This window comes from Vombatus ursinus, unplaced genomic scaffold, assembly GCF_900497805.2.
Source record: "Vombatus ursinus unplaced genomic scaffold, bare-nosed wombat genome assembly UNPS02010394.1, whole genome shotgun sequence".
Taxonomy (NCBI): domain Eukaryota; kingdom Metazoa; phylum Chordata; class Mammalia; order Diprotodontia; family Vombatidae; genus Vombatus; species Vombatus ursinus.
In genome coordinates this window covers 6207998-6232715 of record NW_020950172.1, presented here as the reverse complement: position 1 = coordinate 6232715, position 24718 = coordinate 6207998, and the positions used below count along the sequence as shown (strand labels likewise).

The window sequence follows — 24718 nt, the reverse complement described above, 5'->3', positions numbered from 1 at the left end:
TGGCCTCCTTCAATATTAACCAAACACTAGTCAAGTGTTGTGCTTTCAAAAAATTACTCCTTTCCTGACTATCTAGTTAGCTGGGCTTTTGGGGTTTATTTTATTTTTCCCAGTCTCAGCCTTAATCTTAATTTGTATTTCTGTTTTGCAGAGTTGCCTTCTTGTCACTTCTGGCTTTTCACTTTACCTGGGAAATGTTTTCCCTTCTGAAATGGATTATTTACGCTGTGCAGCAGGTTCAGTAAGCAAAATTCTTAATTGTGTACTTTTTATGCTGCCAAAACACAATCCCTTGGGCTTTTGTATTACTTCACTCTTGAATTTCCAGACTGGTGTTTTTTTATTTCTTCTAAAGTACATTCCCTCTGCTTTTGCTTCATTTTATTGTTGACTGAAATGATCATAGGATCATAGATTAGATCTGGAAGAGACCTTGGGGGTCATTGAGCCCCACTCTCTCCCTTTAAAGGTGAATTCTAGAAACAGCCTCTTAACTTGCTAGACTGACTGGTTCTATAATCTTTAAATTACACGGAATGTGCTTCCTCACTAAAATCCAGGTACTGTTCCTTTCAGCTTGGAATCATAGTTATAATCTCAAAAGAATCACAAGGATGTGAGTTTGAGAACTATGCACAGTTCAGTTGAGAAGGCCGGCCTTCATTTCAGGAAGGGACATGAGGATCATGGGAGCTCATGGATTAGCTCTGGTCGTGCTTTAGAATTGGCTTAAATCGGTCCTGCCAAGTGGGGAAGAGGAGTGTAGTATTACCAGCTCCATTTTACCAAGGGAGGGAGCTGAAGGTCAGAGAAAGCCATGGTTTGTCCACAGTCACCAAGGCTTGGCAGCCCAAAGCTCAGGCCTCTGATTCCAAGATCAGTCCTCTTCCCAGACAGTAGGGAGAAAATTTGAGAATCATCAGACTAGTCAATCAGCAAACATTTGTTAAGCACCGACTGTGTGCCAACCTCTGTGCTATGTGCTGGGCATACAAAGAGAGGCAAAAGACAGTGATTGCCCTTAAGGAACTCACAGTCTAACAGAAGAGAATAACACCCAGTCAGCCAGGAGGCTTGGGAAAGTCCTGTGGTCCTGCTGCTGGGAGGTGCCCTGGGCCCCCTCAAGGAGATGACCAGAGAGAAGCAGAGGCCCCAGGGGCTGGAGGTGCTGAGAAGGGAGGTGATCAGATCAGTCCAGAAGATGCTGGTTATGAAGACAAGCAGCTAGATGGGAAATGCTGTGACCAAAAGGAGATCTAAAAGATCTCTTAGAGCCAGAGGACAAAGGAGAAATGGAATCCACTGCTCACCTTCTGAAAGAAACCCCCAAATGATAACTCCCCAGAACAGTGTAGCCAAAGTATAGAGAAAATACTGCAGCCAGTCAGAAAGAACAAATTCTAGGGCTGAGGAGCTACGGTCAGCATCGCATATGATTTAGCAGCCACTGCCTCCGAGGTGTGGCCCGCTTGGAATGGGATAGTCAGAAGGCAAAAGATACAGGTTGACAACCAAGAATTAATTGCCTGGCAAAACCACGTGTGATTCCACCTTTAATGAAATAAAAGGCTTCCAAGTATTCCCTATGAAAGGACCGAGCTATGTAGAAACTTTGAAGCTCAAGCATAGGAATCAAGAGAAACATGAGGGGCAGCGGGGTGGCACAGCGGATGGAGTACCGGCCCTGAAGTCAGGAGGACCTGAGTTCAAATCCAGCCTCAGACCAAGCACTTGACACTTACCCTGGGCAAGTCACTTAACCCCAAATGCCTAAAAGAAAAAAAAAAAGAGAAACACGAAAAGGTCAACATGAGTGAAATGGTAAAGGACTAAACAGGGGCGACTGCTTACATTTTCATATGGGGAGGTGACACGTATCTCCTCCAAACCCAATCGTTAGTGGTAGTAGAGGAAATCTAGGAGTAGTTCTGTTATATCTTATTGTTGATTTTTTCTTTTTTTGAGGCAGTCAGGGTTCAGTGATTTGCCCAGGGTCGCACAGCTAGTCAGTGTCTGAGGTTGGATTTGAATTCAGGTCTTCCTCAGACCCAGCACTTTATCCACTGCACCACCTAACTGCCCTTCTATCTTGTGATCTTAATAGATGAATGAAAAGGGAAAGAGGAATATATTGGGAGAGGGAGAAGGGAGAGGGGGAAAAGATTCAGAAAATCATCTCACTTCATCAGGGTATGAAATTAGACCTCCTTACAACCAGGGAGGAAGTGGGAGGCTGATGCTTGAACCTTATTCTCACCTGAACTGATGAAAGGAAGGAAGAATGCTCAAAACCAAAGACACCCACCCACCCACACCCACCCACACCCCCACACCCACCCACACCCACCCCCACACCCACCCACACCCCCACACCCACACCCACACACCCACACCCACACCCACACACCCACACACACACACACACACACACAGAGACACACATGGTTGGGCACCAAAATTCATGCCACTTAACAGGGAAATGGGAGGGTAGACGGGGAACTAGAGAACGGGGAGATTAAGGGAGGCATCATTCTTGAGAAAAACAAATACCTGAGCTAGCCCTTACCTGCATTCTGACTGGGAAATCTCTTTTAGCTCCTCTCGTGCCCAGCTCACAATAGATCACTCCCAAGGCATGCAGTGAAATGCTGAGGGTGTTTGAAGAGAACGGTTTCAGCCCCCAACCTGCCCCTTCTATTCTGTGCCCATTTTAGGGATTGAGCTGGTAAAAAAGAAAAAGACCAAAAGACGGGAAATCTTTGCCGTATTTTCCCTAGGAAGAAAATCACTGCCTTTCTCTACCAGTAAGGAAAATTTGAGAAATCCTGCTCTGGACTTTTCAAATGAAGTATTTTGATTTCCTTACTTGTTCCCTCGTGCCTCACTGCTGCAGTATAGACGCCAAATGAGGTTGCAGGATAGTATCAGGTTCTTTTTTGTGTCTGTCCCTTCCAATGTAGTGAAGCCCCTTGAGGGCATAAATAATCATTTTCCTTCTTTAAACATGGAATCCACAGTGTCTGTCATTTTTAGGCATATAGATAAATAGTTTTTGAATTGAATCACAGTGGGTGAATTTTAAGAATGTTTCTTATTTCTCTGGCTATGTTGTAATCTCCTTGAGAGAAGGAGATGCCTTTGTGCCATGCACAGGGAGGAATTCAGGAGATACTCGGTGAATTAGCTGAATTAAATGGAAACATGTGGCAACATCTGCCTGAGTAGGCACTCACAAACAGGTATGTTTGTGAAATTTCATGTGGCTAATATTCCTCTAGACCAGGGTTGGGGAACCTGTGGCCTTGAGGCCGCATGTGGCCTCCAGGTCCTCAAGTGTGGCCCTTTGACTCAATCCAAACTTCACAGAACAAATCCCCTTCATAAAAGACTTTGTTCCGTAAAACTTGGGCTCAGTTTAAAGGCCACACCCGAGGACCTAGAAGGCCACATGTGGCCTCGAGGCCCAGGTCCTCAGCACCTGCTCTAGAACACACTGAGTTGTACTAAATCGCCTTCACTTTGTATGTCTAAAGGCATGCCAGAGTGCAGAATGGTTTTCCTAATTTGTACAATTTTCATCTCCATCCCGGAAAAGCCTAAACATTTAATTTGATGTTCTTATTAGTGAAGCATCTGCTTCATCTTTTCCTTTGATTTTTCAGTGCATTCCTTCAGCCATTGTGAGTTTTGCTATAGCACGAAACAAGGTGAACGCGGTGAGTATCTGTAGCTATGACGCTAGCTTTTGAGCTATGACACTTGCTGGTTGATTTGGCTTGGATTTGATTTGAGAACATCCTCTCCTAAAAGTATTGGGTGGCCTGTGTACCGGGACTCTGATTTTAGAGCTAGAAGGAGCCTGAGAAATCTCTTGGTCTGGCTTCCTCCTCTTCTTACGGATGAGGAAACTGAAGCACAGATGTTTTCCAGAGGTCCCAGAGCTTATTCATTGCACAACTTGGACTATAACTGAGGCACTAAGATGGTTTCCTGGGGCCTTCCCTGCCTCCATCTACCTTTCCCTCTCAGCTCCTCTTCCTCCTCCCAGCCTCTCCCTATCCCCCCATCACACTTGCATTTGTAGATTAGACTGTTCCCTCCCTGAACCTCCAGGCCTCTTCAAAAGGGAAATCGATCCAGCATGGGTATTTCATAAAAGGAAAAACTGGATAAATAGATAGATAAACAAATCCAACAAACATTTATTAAGTGTCATCTATTTGCACGACAGTCAGCAGAAAGACAGAAACAGCATCCGCTGCCCTCCAGGAGCTTATGTTCTAATGATTATTGTTATGGGTGAAATTTAACAAAGGTAAACTGAGGCAATTCTCTGCACAAGTTAGCATTTATTAGCAGGGGCAGGCTGCTTGTCAATAAATGGGTCAGTGGCTTGTCTTGATTTATGCCAAAGACTCCGAGCAGACAGACAGCTGCCCTTTTGTAGGTCTGGGGGAGTAGAGAAAAAAGGGCAGAGCAGAGTAGATGCCATCACAGGGTGTCGGGAAATGTGATTGGTTATAGAGCTGAGATGCAGAGAACATGATTGGCTAGAAGTTTGGTCATGGGGGTAGCAAGCCCCACTCCTCCTCTCTTGAGACCGAGAAGGGCTCATTGAGTCCAGGTGCAGGATAGCCGGCCAGACTTTTCCATAGCAAACCAGAACCTTTGAAGGGTGGCATGGTGGTATAAAGATATTAGACCCTGACTCCTTTGTTTACATGAATCCCCCAAGGTCAGCTACATTCCCAGAGGCAAGAATAGATCAGTGATGAGCAGGAGAGCTGGATTTTTAAACTTGCCCTGTTATAGACCAGCTGAATTTTGATCCAAATTTGGAGACAAAGACCCATGACTCAAGCAATTGACAAGCCAAAATCAATTATTTGTAAATCAGATCAATATAAAAAGATACAGAATTAATATCGATCATTTCACTATATATATATATATATGTATTTGTTTATCTATCTATTTATCCAATTTTTCCTCCATAATTAAGGTGAACTTTGGTTATGGGATTACAGCTCTCTTAGGATTTAAAAAAATTATATGATAACCTTTGGAATTTTTGGAAAGAGATGGAGGCATCCTACAAAAAGGACTGAGAATTATGGCTCCAATTTGTTTTTCTCATGATCTTTCATTCTTTAGCCAATTAAAGAAGAGCACTGTTATTGTTCACTGTTTTTCAGATCCCAAACTTTCAGATTTTGTTTGTTTCGACATTTGCCGTCACAACAACATGTTTAGTTTGGTTTGGATGTAAACTTGTCCTGAATCCATCAGCAATAAATGTGAGTTGCTTTAAAAGTGAGGAGTTACAAATACTTTTCCTAATACTACTCTTACACAGGATATGCTGCTAATGCCACGTAAGCCCCTGTGGCACAGCGTGTAGGTAGTGCTATCCCACGTTAGGGTTTGGGGACGTTTTTGCTTATCTTTTGCTTGTCTCACCTCAGCATAGACAAACATTCAGTAGCTCAGGTATTCAGTAAATAGATGTTGAATTTAGTTTTTGAAATATTATTTTTACAGTATTTTTCAACAAACCAACAAATGTTAAGTGCCTACTGTGTGCCACACATTATGCTAGGTGCCATTATAAAATCACAGTTGTAAAAAGTGAGAGTCCCTGTCAACAAGGAGCTGACTGTGTGCTGGGGAAACAACGTGTCCACAACCAGGTCTAGGCCAGGTCATTTGGGCTGGCTGGAGACGCCCTGAGCTGTGGGAGCCGGGAGAGCTTCACGTTGGGCACTGTTGATTTTTAGTAGAGAGCACAGTCATGTGTCTCTTGTTGTGGATGCTGGTTTGAATGTCTTTGTTGGTAGTTACTAATTTGGCACCAGAGGGTATTAGATCCAAGAGGCAGGCTGTCAGAGGGATGCAGAAGAAGCCCCCCAGCAGGACCGAGCCTCCTTCCGACTGCAGCCAGCTCAACCCTGAACTTCTGGAAGTGGGGCTGGGGGCTTGGGGGGCTAGGGCCACTTCCTGCTGGATTCAGGGGCTGTGGTTTGACTTTAGAACGGTCTTAACAACATCTGGTACTTTTGCAGTCCCACGGGACCCCGTAATTTTGGAGGCTGTTATTAGAAACCACCTGAAGTTGAGGACAGTAAGTAGCTCCTAGATTCAGTTCACTTCAGCAATGAACATTTTGTAAGCTAGGTAGCACAGTGGGTAGTGTGCCAGTCTCGACTCACCAAGACCTGAGTTCTAATCGATCCCCTTATCCTCATTAGCTGTGTGACCTTGGGCAAGTCAATTAACCCCTGCCTGCCTCAGTTTCCTCAGTTGTAAAAACTGTAAAATAGGGATCATCGTTCTACCTCCCTAACAGGGCTGTTGCTTAAGATCAAGTGAGATAATATTTATAAAGCGCTTAGCACAAAGCCTGCAGTACGATAGGCCCTCAGTAAATGCCTGCCCTTTTCCCCTTCCCCTCAAATGCCCTCGCTGTGCCACATACGAGGCATGGGCAGAGAAAAAGCAAACAATCCTGCTCCCCAAGCAGCTTACAGTCTGCTGGGGCACAGCGTGTGCCCAGAGAGGTAACTGTGAGGTCATTTGGGCAGGGGGAGAGCGCTGACGGGAGAGGAAATCAGACCTTTCGGGACTTTGGGGAGGTGATGAGGAAGAGTAGCAGATAACAGGCACCATCTACCACCTGCTGCCTCTTCCTTTTGCTTGTTCTGTGGATCGGGTGACTACCCTGTGAATGCAAGCGAGGCACGTCCTCGCCAGTGGAGGCTGTCACAGGATCATGGCATCTCTGAGTCGGAAGGGACCCCGGAGGTCAGCTTGTCCACCCTGTGCTTGAGCAGGGATCCGTTCTCCAGTGGTGCCTGCAAGGGGCTGCCCTCCCAATCTAACGGTCAGGAGGGCTTCCGTACAGCTTTGCGCTGGCGCCCCGTTGTTCTTGCCACTTCCTGGCCAGATCCACGCCGTGCTGCCTGCACTCCCGCCGGCGTCCTTAGCTCTGCGCTGCCTCCTTCCCCCAACCTTGGATTCCGCTCCTGAGATGCTTGCTGCACTCTGATCAGGCCAGAACTAAGTCACTTCTGCCACAGCATCTCTTGTCAGCTCCCCACTCCACTCCACCCCAGCTCCCCTTTGTGCCTTGTCTCTCCCCATATCAGAGTACAAGAGTACAGAGATTTCTTTGAAATCAGGGGCTGCCATGCAGGAAGGGCTTGATCGGTGCTGGCCTCTGCTCCTGGCCCTTAGTGACCTTCTCAGCCTAGAAGACTCCTCGGCCAGGCAACCCCTTCCTCCGATTGGGCAGGAAGTCCTGGACCCTGCATTTTTAGGAAGGTTCTTGGGCCAGTCACAGCCGTGGGGGCTCCTTCATTCCTCTCAGGGCTCTTCTCTCCACCGTGCCCCTGCAGGCATCTCCTCCTGGCCTTGCATGTGTCGTCACCCCGTGAGAATGGGCGCTCCCAGCAGGCAGGAGCTGGCTTCCTTCTGCTTGTACCTGTGTTCCTCACGCTTAGCACCACAGTCCCTGCAACGTTGGAAGCCTTTAGCAATCCTCCTCTGCTCATTCATTCTTGAACCAAGCAAGCTAGCTCATCTTCTCACGTGTTCTGTGACATTTGCCAGGTTCCCTCTCAGCCTTCTTTTCCCAGGTTTATCATTCCTGCACACAGCAGATGGCATGATGTCCAGCCCTTTCATCATCCAAGTCACTCAGCTCTGAGCTTTCTCTGGCCCGTCAATGCCCGTCTTAAACCCCGGAACAAAAAATCCTTGAGATGTGTCTAATCAGAGCAGTGCTTTAGAAGAACGTGATATCTCTGCCCTCACTCTGGAGGCCAGGCCTCCTTCTGTGCAGTTTAGGGTCATAACAACTTCTTTGCCGTGTTATGCTCTCTCAGTCCATTAAATCCCCTGTTCATCTAGTCATGCCTCCTGTGGCCTGAAGTGCCTTCTCCTACAGGAAGCCTATCCAGATCTGCCCAGTCACTACTGTCCTTCAGATTCTGAAATTACATTGTATGTGTAATCCAGTGAAGCTGTTAGAGAGAAGGAATCTTTACTTCCAGAGATAATCATAAATATACAAACACACTCTCCTAACACATAGGAGGCACAATCTTCCGTGCCCTCTGTACCACTTCATTCTCCAGGGAGGGGAAGGGGATTAGGTTCCCTTAGAGCACAGTCCCAGTCTATCTCCAACCCCGCCCTGGGGCTCAAGCCCCTGGCCCCTTGGCTTTTGGGGGTCTCCATGCTTGGGAGCTGGCTGCTGCACAGCTGCAATGCTGCTCCTGGCTCTGAGGTTGCCAGGGCAGAGATAGCCGGCTCCACGTTAGGCAGTGAGACAGGCCCCAGAGGTAACTTACATACTTACATAATACATGCATGCATACACAGGTATGTATTATATTAGATTTTAAAAAAAGTTTTGTTTTTCTTTTATTTATCTAGTATACTTCCTTTCCCCCTAAGTAATTAGTATTGTTCATTAGTCTATCCCTTCCCCAGGGTCCATTTTTAGCCCTGCAGTTAACCCTTGAGTAAATTAAAAACAAGGACAAAAGCAAAAACTGTCCCTAAAATAAATCCCTCAGTCCATATTTTACATAGTTGAGCGAAGCAAATTTCCACATTATGCACGTCCAAAACCATTTGTTTCTTTTTGCATCTTAATTCAGCGCCTCAGTAGGGAGGCGAGGGCTGGGAGGGTGTCGTCTAGTGGTAAACAGAGTTTTAGAGTCTTTCAAAGTTGTTTTTCTTTCAAATGTTAGTATTGTAGAAATTGTTTTGGTTCCATTTCAGCATTGCTTTGTAAAGGTCTTCCCAATTTCCTCTAAAATTGTCCGTTTCATGATTTCTTCCGGCACAGCTACATTCATGTGGCACAATTTGTTTGGTCATTCCCAGGATTGTGCAAGGACCAACTCATGCTGGCCTATGAGAGCCAATGATTAAATTTTCATTGTGAGCTTTTATCCCTAGAAATTAGTCAATGCTATAAATCGGGGCTTGATTTACTGTGTTATTGATTGATTGATTTATAGAATAAAAGTGATGGAGAAATTATTGATGGTGAAGATTAAACTTAAAACTGTGTCATGCATGCTTTTTTTTTTCAGGAGAGCTGATTGTTAAACTTTTACCAGCACACCCTTGCCCATTCCTCAACAAGTAGATATTCCCTTAGTTTCCAATTTCTGGCTGCCGTGAAAATAACTGGTACAGATTTTTTGTGCGTGATGTAACTTTTTCTTTTTTCTTTGGAATGTAGTTTTGTTAGTGGGGGATAGCTGGGTCGAAGAGTATGCACAGTTCGGTAACCTTGGGGGTGCAGTTCCAAATGGCCTTCCCAAATGGCTGCAGACTACCTTGTAGTTCCAGCAGCAGTGCCTCAATGCGCCTGTTTTCTCCCAGCCTCTCCCACACCGGTCATGTCCCTCCTTTGTCCTCTTTGACGATCTGGTACGTGTGAAGTAGGACTTCAAGGTCATTTAAAAGCCCATTTCTCTAATTATTGGTGATGTAGAGCGTCCCTTCCCACGGTTTATAGATAACTTTGATTTCTTCCTTTGAAAACTGCCTGCTCATAGACCATTTACATATTGGGGAACAGCTTTTATTAGTTTTATTTATTTGTATTAGTTCTTTATGTATCTTAGAAAATGAGAACTTTATTAGAGAAATGTCAAAGATTTTCCCTGGTTACCTGTTTTTCTTCTCATTTTTATTGTTAGATTTGTTTGTGCCAAAACTTTTAAATTTCATGTCACCAAAATTGTCCGTTTTATCTTGTAAGAGCCTCTCTGTGGCTTGTTTACCTAGGAAATCTTCACCTCTGTATAGATGGAAAAAGTGATTTCTTTCTTGCTTCTCTAATTTCTTGAGGATGTGACTTTTTGTATCAAAATCACGTATCCATTTGTAGCTTATCTTGTTCTATGGTATGAGGTGTAGATCTAAGCCTAATTTCTGTCAGACTGTTAACCAGTTTTCCAAGCAATTTTAGTCAAATCGTAGTCCTCATCTCCCAGTAAATGGAGTCTTTGGATTTATAAAACAAGGTACATTCTGTGTCTGTTTGCTTCTGTATATTGTGTACCAAATCTTTTCCACTAATCAAACTTTTTTTTAAAAACCAATACTAAATTGTTTTTAATGATTACTGCTTTTTAGTAGAATCTGAGATCTGGCACTACTAGGCCCTTCTCATTTTTCTCATTATTTCTCTTGAGATTCTTGATGTTTTCTTCCTCTAGGTGAATTTTGTTTTCTTTTGTTTTGTTTTTCCTTGCTTTATTAAATTTATTTAGGGAGTTTGATTGGTATGGCACTGAATAAATTAATTTAGGTAGTTTTGTCATTTTTATTATATTGGCTTGAACTACTTGAGCAATTAATTAGCCTGTAGTGTATAATAGGCTATAAACTAAGATGATATGAGTCTCTTGCAAATTGTTCTTTTTAAGCACAAAAGGAGAGGAGCGGGGCCAGGAGCTGTCTGGGTGAAGCAGCAGCAGAAGGCATTCCTTTCCTCTCCAGGGCCCCACTGCCCTTTTGGAGAAAGAAGAGGAGAGTTCGGCATCCCTTGGTGTCCTCCCCACAGGGTGGGAATGGTGCCCTGCCCTTTTGAGCCAGCTGCACCATAGGACGGGATCAGTTGGAGATGTGTGCACGTGCATGTGGGTGTGGGTGTGATGTCTGTGTCTGTGTGGGTAAAGCATATTGCACTATTACTCATTAGTGTTTTCATTCATTTCCAGATCTTTACCTCTTTCTGTTTGATTTCTGCGCACATGTTATCACAGTCTAACTCGAATTCTCGCTCTTTGTCCGTGTGTCTCAGTCCCCTATTCCTCTGAGCATTTCTTGTTGGGCAGGGATTGGCTTATGCTCTGTCTTTGTGTCCTCAGTGCCTTGGGTAGCCTGCTCTGCCTACCTACTCAGCTTTTTTGTTTGCTGAACTGAACATTCCTCACAGGTGCCCATCCAGCCTCAGCTTATAAACTCTTTTAATAGAGGAAAATCAACAGTAGTCAGCAAACATTACATGCCCACTACCAGCACTTAGCGCAAGACCTGGCACATAGTAGGTACTTAATACTTGTTTCTTTAAAGAAAATGTATTTAGATACTCTTAAAAGAACCCATAATTTCTTTTCTTTCTTTCTTTTTCTTTTTAGTGAGGCAGTTGGGGTTAAGTGACTTGCCCAGGGTCACACAGCTAGTACGTGTCAAGTGTTTGGTCTGAGGCCGGATTTGAACTCAGGTCCTCCTGACTTCAGGGCCAGTGCTCTATCCACTGTGCCACCTAGCTGCCCCAGAACCCATAATTTTATAAGAGTGTTAACCTTAGAGGAGATATATACGTAATTATTTTAGAGAAATTTGGTTTTTTCAAAAGAGTAATGTTACTTCATTATCAATTTCTTGGTAGATAAATTTCAATTTGATTCTGCTAATTCTATTAGAAATCTTGATGGCAACTACAGTGATTATTTCTGCAAGATCTAATGAAGAATGTTGTAAAAGAAAGAAGGTAAGTTTGTTCATACAAATTGTGTCATTCATACTATTTTCATTTTTAAGGTTTCCCAAATGATTAATTAACATCCTCCACCTTTTTGTGGAAATCTGACTTTATTTTTTCATATGATCTTTACATATCATTTTATAAGTGGAGCTCAGACATAATATTTTGTTTTTATTTAAGTAAAAACTTAGAAACATGTGTGGTTTTTGTACATGATTTTCCCCTAAGCTTCCCATAGAAGATCCACCCCAAATCCTGGAGACCTTCAGAACTGGTCCTTTCAAAATGCTGGGTTACACACATAAAGTATTTGGGCTGTTCATACCTTGTCTGATCATTCTTGTTCATGACTGGCCCTCCTCCTTTCTCAGTTGTACATGTTCTTAGCAGTGTCTTTAAAACTGTCCAGTATTTGATGAAAACGAATAGTGATAATGTATAAAGTCATCCACTGAAATCCTATCTGTGGCCTGGAAGGATTCAGGACTCTTGAAGCCTGTGTTTGCAAAATGCAAACCCTGGCAGGTCGTCCCAGGCTAGAAAGGATTTGCACAGAGACCAGTCACCCAAGGAAGGACCAGTTAGACTGGGTGGGAAACAGCTCATGGGCCATCAGGTGATCAATCGTGTAGGTCAGATAGTCGTGAAGAGCCATCTGCTCATGAATAGGAAGGTTTTTGCCTGTATGTGTGGAGAAACCCTACTTATCTTCTTAAAAACAATCCATGAAATGTGGCAAGGTGGGAGTTTGAGTGAAATAGGTCCTGGGGTCTCAGTGTGCTGAAGACTCGCTGTAGGCAGCAGGAAGACATGGCAGCCCAAAAGCAATGCCACTTTTGGCCCTGTTGACAAACATGTAGTGTTTAGAATGGCGGAGGTAACAGACTGATGGTCCTCTTCCCTGGTCAGACAAAATCTGGAGCTTCGTGTCCAGTTTTGGGCAACGAATTTTAGGAAATACATTGAAAAGCTAGAGCATGGCCGCGGGAAGGCAACCAAGATGTCGAGGGGACTCAAAATTATGGCGTCAATTCAAAATCAGGAGCTGGTTAGCCTGGAAATAAGAGTGTTGAGGAGGAACTAGGTAACTTCACGGAGTTGGCACCAATGAGAGGGATTTGTGGGAAGATTATAGTTAAGTATGGGAAAGGAATTTTTTTAACCATTCAATTTAACAAACTTTTATGAAGTGCCTTTTGTGTGAATGAAAAGAAAAAGTTTTAAATGTTTGCTATCTGTTGGGCATGATGCTGAGCTCTGGGCGTGCAAATAGAAAACCGATATATAGTCTCTGCTCCCATGGAGCTCACATTCTACTGGGGGAGTCCACATGGGTGGGAGGATTCGACTGCGGGGCGGATGGAGAGCCCTGCCCATTGCAGTAAGAATGGCAAGAACCAGCACATAGCACGGTGTCTGGCACGTAGTAGGAGGAGGAGTTTAACAAATGGTTATTGACTGACTGACCCAGGGTCTTTAGAAAGGCCTGGGAGTTGGTGACTCTTCTTCAAGCAGCGCTAGCTGCCGTGTCTGTCTTTGTGTGGCAGGTGCAGTAGGGAGGGCAGGTCCCTATGCCAAGCTTTGCTGTAAATAAAGGAGCTTAGAGCATGCTGATTGGAAGAGAAGTGGTTAGATCTACTTGTAACAGCATGAACTGCCTCAAGAGGTAATGAGTTTCCCGTCATAGTAAGTCTAAAAGCAAAAGTTGGATGACTGATGAGGTGGGTAGAGAAGCGATTCCTATCTTTCTTAGAGGTTGGACCCACCCTTTCACTGCTAAGAATTTGGTTCTTTAAGCTCCTGGAAGAACTCTGCCTTCAGTTATCAGCAGCCTCAGTAAGCCAAAGTAACCCAAAAAGGCTTTCCTTAATGGAGGGATCATAAGGAATTAGGAACATTTCTCAGGCTCTTTTGTTCCTGGGCCTAATGTTTCTCTACCGACTTTGACACGTTCTATTTCTCAACAGCTCCATGAAGTAAGGAAGCTTTGTTCTGCGCATTCTAGGTAACAAAACTCTGTCCTGGCTCTCTCAGCAAGGACTGGAGATCCAGAATGAGCCTGGCCTCCATCTACCTGTGCCAATGCCGATGTAATAAACAATGTGGTTTCTTGACCTTATTTATTTTCTTTTTAGAATGCCATATGTAATAGTTCCAGCATTTTGAACAGTGTAACCTTTCCTACTCGAGTCCTGAAATCCTATTCAGTAAGAAAAACTTTCTCTTAAGGGTATTAAATGGGAGGGAGGGTCAATGCTGAAAATCCTTTGTTAAAAGAAAATGGTGCCGTGATGTGTAAATCTTGCATTTGTGATGTAGCTGATCCCAAGCCAAGCCACTGGTTTGTGAAACTTGCCTCATCCAATTCATTATAAGCCTTCAAAACCATTGTAATTAATAGAACACTAAATTCTTTAAGCCGTATGTCTGCAACTTTCCCTCTGTACAGAACTTGAATGTAACTAAGATGTTAGGAAACCATGCCAGCCTCACATCTCACAGCTAGAGAAAGTGCCAATGGTGGTGTGCTGGAGCCAGCTCACCCCAGCTCAGGGCACCGTACCTTGGAATCAGCAAATGCTACAAACCAGGGCTTAACTTGATGGTTGGTTGATTCTTTAGACTTAAAAAGATGGAGAAAATATTAACAGTGTGGATTAAACTTGAAAGGGTGTCTTTTGTATACCCCCGCCCCGAGAGTCAGTTTTTTGTTTGTTTTTGTTTTTAAATAATATTTTAATTTTTCCCCAATTACATGTTAAAACAATTTTTAACATTTAAAAAAAAGTTTTGAGTTCCAAATTCTGTCCCTCCTTCCGTCCCTTCCCTCCCCCTTCCCTGAGATGGTAAGCAGTCTGCTATAGGTTATCCATGTGCAATCATGTAAAACATTTCCATATTAGTCATTATGTACAAGAAGAATTGAACAAGGAAGAAAGAAAAGAAAGATAGATAGGGGCAGGTAGGTGGCGCAGTGGATAGAACACAGGCCCTGGAGTCAGGAGGACCTGAGTTCAAATCCAGCCTCAGACACATAACACTTATTAGCTGTATGACCCTGGGCAAGTCACTTAACCCTATTGCCTAGCCAAAAAAAAAGATAGTATGCTTCAGTCTGTATTCAGACAATATCAGTTATTTGTCTGCAGACAGGTAGTTGGCCTCATCATGAGTCCTTTGGAATTGTCTTGGGTCATTGTGTTGCTGAGAAGAGCTGAGTCGTTCATAATTCTTCATTGGACAGTGTTTGAGTTACAGTATACAACATTCTCCTGGTTCGGCTCCCTTCACTTTGCGTCAGTTCATATAAGATTTTCCAGGTTTTTCTGAAATCATCCTGCTCATCATTTCTTATAGCACAATCATATACCACAACTTGTTCAGCCATTCCCCAACTGATGGGCACCCCCATAGTTTCTAATTCTTAGCCACCACAAAAAGAGCTACTATAAATATGTTTGTACATGTGGGTCCTTTTCCCTTTTTAAAAAAATCTTTTTGGGATGTAGACCTAGCAGTCTTATTGCTGGATCAAAGAGTACGCACAGTTTTATAGTCCTTTGGGCTATATTGCCAGAAAGCCAGTTGTTAAACATCTGCCAGCACAGCTCTGGTTGCTGTTGTTCACTCGTTTTTAATTGTGTCCAGCTTTCTATTACTTACCTCATTTGGGGTTTTCTTGGCAAAGACACTGGAGTGGTTTGCCATTTCCTTCTCCAGCTCGTTTTACAGATGAGGAAACTGAGGCAAATAGGGTTAAGTGACTTGCCCAGGGTCACACACTAGTAAGTGTCTGAGGCTGGATTTGAACTCAGAAAGATGAGTCTTCCCTGACTGCAGGCCTATACCACCTAACTGCCAACAGCACTGCTTAGTAAGTATCCAGAGTGTACCTGCACCTACTTCTTTATATGCACAGTGTTTTAGATTTCTCAAATGGCTTTTCACAGCAGTCCTATGAGATAATGGGGTCATGCAAGGGGAAATATTTTGTAGAGGAGAAAATTGAGCTTGAAAGAGGTATAGTGTGTTGCCTGGGATCATCTGTTCTCTGGGGACATGCTAGAATCGGTGCTTGGGGGCAGGTTTTCCATCTGTAAAGCAGTGCAGCCCTCTGCCCCTCTGAAGAGACTATATGTTGTGTACAGAGATGAATCAGTCGGCGCCTGCTATGTGTCAGGCACTGCGCGCGGCCCTGGGGATGCAAAGAAAGGCAAAAACTCAATCCCTGACCTCCAAGAGCTCTCAGACAACGTGAGAACACCTGAGTTCCAGCAGGACACGGACAGGATCCATTGGAAATGACCTCCAATGGAGGGCGCTAGTATGAAAGGCTCCCAGCCGAAGGGGAGACTTTGGCTGGGACTCGCAGGAAGGCGGGGGTAGAGTCGGGGCAGGAAGAGCCTGGGGGACAGCCAGGTAAAACGCTGAGAGCCGGGAGATGGAGAATCTTTTTCGTAGGACAGCAGGAGGCTGGGGTCACTGGGTTTGTCAGGTGTAAGACCGTGTTACTAATCATCTGGATTTTACGATATATTTGATTCCATTCTGTGATTGATTTATTCTGTAACCACCTAAGCCATGTTTCTATGGTCACAAGTTCAGCTTTCCTCCCTCAGCTCAGTTGTCCCATACATCACCTCAATCCAAAGGAATACATTTCTGTACACATCTTACTGCCCACACACAACTAAGAGAGCACTGTTATCATCCTAAGGAGCCTGGCATATCCATGTACAATTTAGGGAGATGTTATCTCTCCAACAAGCCTTAAAAGAGGCAGGTGGGAGCCAGGAAGTCTTTATCTCTGCAACATTGGCTCTCCTTCAAGAAAGTCTGGTCTGTCATCATAGTCATCACCTGGAGGGGAAGGGCTGTCCCCTTCTTGGCAATCTTTCGGTGGAGACTGAATGGCCACTTGTCAGATGTGTTACTGAGGATGGTGCTAGATGGCTCTGGATGGATGGTCCTTTTCAGCTTAAATTCTTCAGCCATGCCCTCGCATTGTTTTTCTAGTACGGGGCTGGGTGAGGTGTTTTTTTTTTATTTGGTAAATTAACAGGCGCTTGTTAAGCATCTATTAAGACCCAGTACTAAATAAATAAAAATTGAGAATAGAAAGGCATAGAGCATGGCCATCCTTGCCTTTAAAGAGCTTGCATTTTATTGGCGGACGGATATGTGCACAGACACATGGAGAACAGAATCATGGGGCCCTTGGAGAGGAAGGCACCAGCAGTGGCATGGGCCCAAGCAAGGTGTTCCGCAGAAGGCGATGCTTGGGCTCAGTCCTGAAGGTAGTACCAGTGATTCCAGGAGGTAAAAGTGAAGAGGACAGCACATTTAGGCTGTATGGGACAGACAGGAGAAGGAGGAGCATTTGGGGAATGGAATTGGGAATAGGCAGCAGGGCTGGGCATCCCTGTGTGTGGCGTCTGTAACAGTCAGAAGGAGCCGTTTCATGAGGGACTTTAACTGCTGAGAGAGGATTTTAGGTTTGATCCTAGTCATAAGTGGTTACCGCTGGAGTTCATTGAGGAGGACTGGGGGCGACGTGGTCAGACGTGCACTTTAGGAAACTCACCTGGCATCTGTGTGGTGAAAGGACCGGAGTGGGGAAAGGCATGGCACATAGTCCAACCAGCGGGCACTTGTCCAGGCCTGTGTGTGGAGAGGAAGGGGACATGGGCAAAGATGCAGAGACAGAAATGACAAGATCCGGCTGCTGATTGGCTGTGCAGAATGAGTGAGCAGGACGCATTGAGAATGACACCAAGGTCATGGATAGTAATGGGGAAGGAAGTTCAGAAGAGTGGTGGGGTTGGGGGAAGTTTAATTCTCTTTTGGACGTAAGTGTGAGATCCCTACAGGACAGCCAACCAGAAATGACTATGAGGCAATTGGTGAGGCAGCACGGTTGTTCAAGAGAGCCTTGGTCTGAAAAATAGGCCTGGGGTCACTAAGTGAGAGTGCTGAGAGAAAAGATGAAAGGGGCCCAGACAGAGCCTTGCTCACCCTTAGGGAGCGGGATTTGTGCGATAAATCAGTGGAGGATCAGAGAGAGAGGTAAGGTCAGGAAGGCCGAGGGTTGAGAAGAGACCATTGAATTTGTCAATAAGGCGATCATTTGGAGAGAACAATTTTAGTTGAGCGATAAGATTGAAAGCCTGATAGCAGAGTGTTTATGAGTGAGTGAGGGGAAAGGAAGACATGTGTAGATGGCTTGTCTGTGAAAGAGAGGGTTGAGATTAGGGTTAGGGTTAGCTCGGTAAAGGTTGAAAGCTAGTGGGGATGGCAGGATCCAATGTGTGGTTTAGTTTTTTCCAAGGATGGGGCCGACTTGGGGGTGTTGCAATTGAAATTAAGGTAAACTGAGGCACAGTTAAATTTGAAGTAAACTGAGGCACAAAGTTCAGAGCATGTTCAATTTATTGCTAAGGCTAGCAATTACCAATGAAATGGTTCTCTTGGCTGCTCAGCCAGCTGAAAGACCACGAGGTGGGGCTTGCTAGCCTTCATAGAGTTTTGGGAAGTACAGGAGAACAAAGGGCAGGAAGTATCGCAGTCTGAAGTACCATGGACGATAGAAAGCAATGTGATTGAGTGGAAGTCTGGAATGCAGGGCTGGCAACAACCCCTCCTTCCATCTTGTTGTTATGGAAAGCTCCACCTCCGTGGCTAGTTAGTGTTACTATGATGACAGACCAGACTTTCTTGAAGGAGAGCCAATGTTGCAGAGATAAAGACTTCCTGGCTCCCACCTGCCTCTTTTAAGGCTTGTTGGCGAGATAACATCTCCCTAAATTGTACATGGATATGCCAGGCTCCTTAGGATGATAACAGTGCTCTCTTAGTTGTGTGTGGGCAGTAAGATGTGTACAGAAATGTATTCCTTTGGATTGAGGTGATGTATGGGACAACTGAGCTGAGGGAGGAAAGCTGAACTTGTGACCATAGAAACATGGCTTAGGTGGTTACAGAATAAATCAATCACAGAATGGAATCAAATATATCATAAAATCAGTGTTTGGTTTTCTCAGGTGTGTCTGTCACCAGCAAGCAGTAGATGGAGACATGACGGTCGGAGAGAGTGAGGGGGAAGAGATGGGTTGTGCTTGAGAGGAGAAGGTTCTCCTCATCACGGACTGGAGTAAAGGAGGAAGAGAGTTGGGAAGGACAGTGTTAAGGGGTATGGGAGAAGACAGGAAGAGGAGGCTCACAGAGAATAGTAGATGTTTTCAATAACGAAAGAAGTGAAATTTTCCCCCGAGGGAGGGCATAGCTGCCGTGTAGACGTGAATTGTTTCATTAAAAGTTTGCCAGTGGAAAGGAAAGTGTAACCAGAGTGGGAATGTTGGTTTGGCCCAGTGCTGAAGGGTAGAGGGACTGGAGGTAACAGTGAGGACAAAGAATTGGATGGGGAGGAGGAAAGCCTAGGGATGGGGAGGATGGAGCCTGTGCTGTGTCCGGCAGGAGTCCAGCCTCCCCTTGATTGTTGCCAAGTTACAGTCTGATCGAGGAATAAAGAGAGCCAGACCTGCTCTTTCTGCTGTTGCAGCTACTGGTGTTGCTGCTTCAGTGACTGTTGTTGGCTTCTCTTGTGACAAAAGTGACCCAGTTTTCCTTTCTCTATTTCTGCCTCCTGTTACCATGGGCGAGGAGACTGGGGAGAGCTGGCTGTGGAATACAGAGTGGGAAGAAGCAGCAGCAAAGGAAGGCATGGGGGAGGACTTTGTTCTGGCAGCAAGGGTGGTCAGAAACTGGGCTAGTAATAGTAGAGGAGGCAAAGGGGGAAATTTTTTAGCGAAAAATGTTTTCTCACTTTTGTTACCACGTGCTCCAACTTTTAAGCTCTGGTCAGTCCAGAGTTTTGTGTAGGATAGACAAAGGGCTTGTGTCTGAGATTCTGGCCTGTAGGGCTAACAGGTACTCAGGATTTTTTGATAACTCTCAAGGTGGGATCAGAGCATCTGACTTGCAGTTCAGAAGTTTGTAACTCCAAGGAGTTCCTAAAGTTGTGCACGATTAAAAGCAGAATTCTGATGGTATCAGGCTCAAAAATACATCATAGGAATTCTAAGTATTAGTCAGAGCAAAGCCAATGAAACAAAAACTCAACAGTCAGTTAAGTCTGTGTGTAACTTAGCTCCTCTCTTCTCCTGTCCTTTCCTTTCCTTTCCTGTCCTGTCTTCTCCTCTCCTCTGCTCTCCTCGCTTTTGTTCATTTCCCTGCTCTGTGCAGATGACCCCAGAATATCTTTTCTTCTACCTCCAGGCCAGCTCACCTCCTGGACCCACCACGTTTGCCTTCTCCTGCCATAGGAAGAACTCTCTTCCTGACCTCCCCAGCCAACCTTGTTCTACCTTACCCCAAATTCCTTTAGAGTTATATATTTTGTATTTAATTGTCAGTAGACTAAGAAGCTCCATGAGGGCAAGACTTTGACTTTTGTCTTTGTATCCTGAACACCAGGCATAGTGCCTTGCACATAGTAGATGCATAATAAATGCTCACTGAATTTTACTATAGCTCTTAACATTTTATTTTTCTGTTTCTTTTCAGGTTATTGAAATAATTGTTGGAATTTCTGCAGTGTTTGGTGGTATAATTGCTTTGAACATGGATGTATTAGTTTCAGGCCCATACCTTTCAGTGACATTCTTTTGGATTTTGGTGGCAGTAAGTACTGAGGAATTAAATAATCCATTTTACCATACATGTCTGGGATTAAGCTATGGAGTACTTAATAATTGCTTGTTGACTGATAGGTTAATATGGAGACATTACAATTTGCATAATGCTTTGCATTACTTTTCACAGAAACCTTAACAACGAAGTAAATTCAGCATATTTATTAATCACCTACTATGTGCAAGTCACTGTAATCACTACCAAACATAACGATAAAGAAAAAAAGACACTACCCTGCGATTGTAGATTTTATAGCTTGTTAGGAGGGCTATGAAATACGTACAAGTAATGTACGAGAGTAAAGAATTGTATACAACATAGTAGAGTCATCTTTAAAGTAAACATGCCTTCTCTGACACTCAAAAGGGATAAACAGCTCAGAAACTCGTGGGTAGGGAGGGAAATTGATGGCCGGGAGGAGACCGAGATGAGCTTATCTGATAGTCTGAAATCATCCATGGCTTTGGAGAGTCAAGTAGAGACAAGATAAAGAGAAAGGGTCTCTACACTGTTTCCTTTGGAGGGTATTCTGTGCGAGAGGGAGATTCTATCAGCTAATCCTTGACATCTGAGCAGCATCTAGGGGAATAAATAACCAAAGACAAAAAGTGAGAGCAGATTTTGGTGTTTACAGGTCTCGTCTGGTTGTGTGCTTCTATCCCTTTAGAAACTTTCTTATGGATTACATTTTTTTCAATCAGCAGAAATTCACCTTCTCACTCTCTCCTCCAACTCCCCCCCCCACCCCTCACCCCACGTTGAGAACTAAAGAAAAACAAAAGCCATTACAAACATGTATAGTCAAGCAAAACAAATGTACACATTGGCCATGCCACACACACCCTTCCAATTTTGTTTTATATTCTGTACCCTGAGTCCTTCCCCTCTCCATTAGGAGGTGGATCATGTTTTATCATGAGTCCTCTGGAATCATGGTTGATAATATCACAGTGATAAGAGTTACTAAGTCTTTCAAAGCTATTTGTCTTTACAAAGTTGTTGTTATTGTATACATTGTTCCCCTGGTTCTGCTCTCTTCACTCTGCATTAGTCCATATAAGTCTTCCCAGCTTTCTCTGAAACAATGCCCTTCATCATTTCTTAAAATTGTTTATTAATTTGTTTTGGCTTATCAACAATCACTTCCATAAGCTTTTGAGTTTTAAATTTTTCTCACCAAGACAGCACACAATCTGATATAGTCAGCAAATGTTTATTGAGAATTTATGATCTGCTCAGCTTGGAGCCATGTAAGAGAAAAGAAGTATCTGAGACAGGGAGGTTAGAGGCTCTTGGGGAGACAGAGCATGCTCCCAAAGATTAAGGAACAAAATGGTAGCTAATAAGATAAGAAGTTGTTTTTTGGAGACAATTAGAAGAAAATGTCAGTTGACCAAAGCGTGTATAATCAATGCATGCAAGTAAAGTTTGAGAAAGGTCTGCCTGACGTGAGTCAGAGTCTTCAGTTCTGCTTTGTTTGCCCTTTGACCCTCTGGAGATGGAGCTGGGCTGCAGCGTCAGGCAGAGCTCCATGTTGTCTGGGGGGTGTTCTCAAGGAGCTGCTTTCTCATGGAGTGCATTTTATCTCCCTCCTTTTAGAGACCTGCCTCATGATTTTCTCTCTTTCATGCACTTCTTTTTATCATGAACACGCTTGAAGCCATTTTCCCCAAGTTTTTATCTCTAGTGTGAGAAAGTGTCTCATCTTAGGGGGAAAAATACTTGTTTTTTTTTTCTTTGGTCCAAAGAATAAAATGACAAAACTGTTTTCAGTACTATATTGTGTGAAATTTAAGTAATTTCAAGTGGTTTTTAACTATTTAATTGATAATGTATTATGAAATCTGGGTCCAATAAATGAACAGCTACAAAAACAAACCAAACAAAAAAAAGAAAGAAAGAAAGAAAGAAAAAACCAGCCCTGCTGGGCCTGGAAGGGTCAGACAAACGTGGAGAGTGTTGCAGTTGGGATGAACAACATACACAGTCACTGGGGGTCTTTGTTGGTCTCTTTAGAAAAATCACATTTTGCTTTCTTGATGGCATTGTCTCCCTTTGTGTCTTCATATACAGAGAGTGGAAGTATTATCTGCATTTTACAGATGAAGACACTGGGTCAGAGAGGGGTTAAGGGATTTACCCACCTGTGTTAAAACCACTAGGAAATGGCTGCTCTGGACCCCAGAACTGTGGCTCTAATTGTGTGATATTTATCTGACTCTTGGAGAGGCACAGAGCACCTGTGACACTTCGCTTGCTTCACCGCTCTGGGCCTCACTTTATTTCTGCAGTTTAGTGAGTTGAGCCCAGGGCCCTCCGAGGGCCCTTCCTGTTCTCCATCCGTGATCTTCTAGTTCTTGGAAAGCAAAGAGCGAGCACTGGCTCAGGGTGCGAGGAGCGAGGTCCTGTGCCAGGCTCGACGCTCGTTACCCTGGTGACTTTGGCCAAGTCACTTTACTGCCTGGGTCTTCAGTGTCCTCCTGTCTGAAATGGGGCATCTGAGGTCCCTTCGAGTTCTGGAATTAGGATTCTGTGATCATCTCATTTGATCCTCACGGTGACCTCGGGAGCTGCCTGCACCCCACACAATACCTTACATTAGAAAACAAGCCACAGTTTGACTTACTGACCCATTCTGATTTACTGGACCTAGAAGAAAAGGGAGGCTAGCATTGGAATAAAGTCACAATTTCCTTCTACTTCTGAAAAGTAGTCAGGGACAGTCTCACAGTCACAAAAAGTTTGAGTGGATTTAATCTGTGAGGTTTTTCCTATAGTTTATTCATTTATTTTTTTTGCAAGGCAATTGGGGTCAAGTGATTTGTGCAAGGTCACACAGCTAATAAGTGTCAAGTATCTGGTCTGAGACTAGATTTGAACTCAGGTCCTCCTGACTCCAGGGCCAGTGCTCTATCCACTGCACCACCTAGCTGCCCTTTTCCTATAGTTTAAACAAAGAGTTAGGTAGACTTCGTAACATTTGGAATTTCTAACATCTGAATATGTGTGTGTGTTGTGTGTATGTACATATATGTTAATCTTTCCAAAGTTTCCCTCTCATTTTTCATTCATTGATGAATTCAACCATATGATACTTTGTAGAGTCACATAGAAAATTTCATACTGACTTTACAATAAATATATTTCACAAAATTTGATACAATTACAAAAGGGTAGAGTTGATTTCTTGAAACAAGTGCTCTTTTTTAACCTCCAAAATTGCATTTTGAAATGACATATTCACACTTGTTGATGAACCCTATCTTTCTTGCAGAGTTGATGCATGGGATACTCAGACAAAAAGTGACCTGCCTCTTTATGTTTACTATGCAAACATTTCTCTTAAATATTTAACTTCTACATTGGAAAACTTGTACAGATTCATGCTGTGGTATATTCTCATTTGGTATTCACCATGGAAAATACCACTCGTTGGGAATTAGGAATTTTGATCTCTAATGGGAACAGCATAAAGACGTGTTATCAGAAAATGTGTCTTTCCTTTTTTTCTCAGTGTTTTCCAAGTGCCATTGCTAGTCATGTAGCAGCTGAATATCCAAGTAAATGCTTGGTAAGTAAAGACTGACTTTGTCTCCTTTTTTGGATCACCCGCTAGTAAGTAGAGTCAATCAGTAAGTGTTTGTTAAATCCTGGTTGGCTCTCATTTCAGGCTGAATTGCATGGCAGGGTTCTGACAGAGTTGACGAGAAAAAATGGCACATCTTAGCAGCAGCCATTGTCCATGATTGGGCAGAACAGAAATGGCTGTGGTATTCCACTGGCCACCATTACAATGTCATTTATGAAATGGGAGCCTCTGGAGGGCTACTCTCCAGTCTCTGTGCCCGGCCTTTGTCTCTTCTCTGAACTCCATTGTGTGTTTTTAGCTGCCTACTGGTTATCTGAAACTGAAGACGCCCCATAAGGCATTTGTCATAGGATATGTTTTTATGCTTCTTCCCTCCCCATCCCTCCTCCAGACTCCTCCAGTTCCATGGGAGACGATGTCCTCCTTCTGATCATCTCGGTTTTTTCCAGTGTCCAAGTTCCCCTTCCCTTTGCCCTCTGCCTTCGCCGCCCCCTGCCCCAATCCTCTCAGTGGCAGAGTCTTGTCTGTCTTGTCTGTTGCCTCTCCACAACATTTCTCATATTTCTTATCTCCGTTTTCTTTCCTCACAAAGCCTCTACCCTTGTTTAGGGTCATGTCACTTCTGACTTAGGCTACTATAACAGCCTCCTCCTTTTCCAGTCTACCCTCTACACGGCTGCCATGTTGCGACTCCTGAAGCATAGGCCTGCTTCTGGTTAAGATGACAGAGCACTGGGCCCTAGAAAGGACACGGCTAAGAAAACCAAGAGGAGCAGGGCTGCTCCAGAAGCACCCAGGCAGCTGAGCCCTGTTTGGGGCCTTTCCCCTTTCCAGTCTTCTCACACCTTATGCTCCCCCTTCCCAACACACATACACATTCTCTCTCTCTCTCTCTCTCTCTCTCTCTCTCTCTCTCTCTCTCT

The 24718-nt window shown here is 44.1% G+C and overlaps 1 protein-coding gene across 1 annotated transcript in view; it reads left to right on the top strand.

Moving 5' to 3' along the window:
* Positions 1-24718, top strand: part of MLC1 (megalencephalic leukoencephalopathy with subcortical cysts 1) — a 33187-nt gene that overhangs the window by 2101 nt on the left and 6368 nt on the right. The window contains exons 2-8 of the mRNA XM_027854381.1: positions 152-241; positions 3663-3716; positions 5196-5297; positions 11420-11521; positions 13651-13722; positions 20078-20194; positions 23721-23777. Coding sequence (XP_027710182.1) covers positions 152-241; positions 3663-3716; positions 5196-5297; positions 11420-11521; positions 13651-13722; positions 20078-20194; positions 23721-23777 — 594 coding nt within the window. The remainder of the gene's footprint in view (positions 1-151; positions 242-3662; positions 3717-5195; positions 5298-11419; positions 11522-13650; positions 13723-20077; positions 20195-23720; positions 23778-24718) is intronic.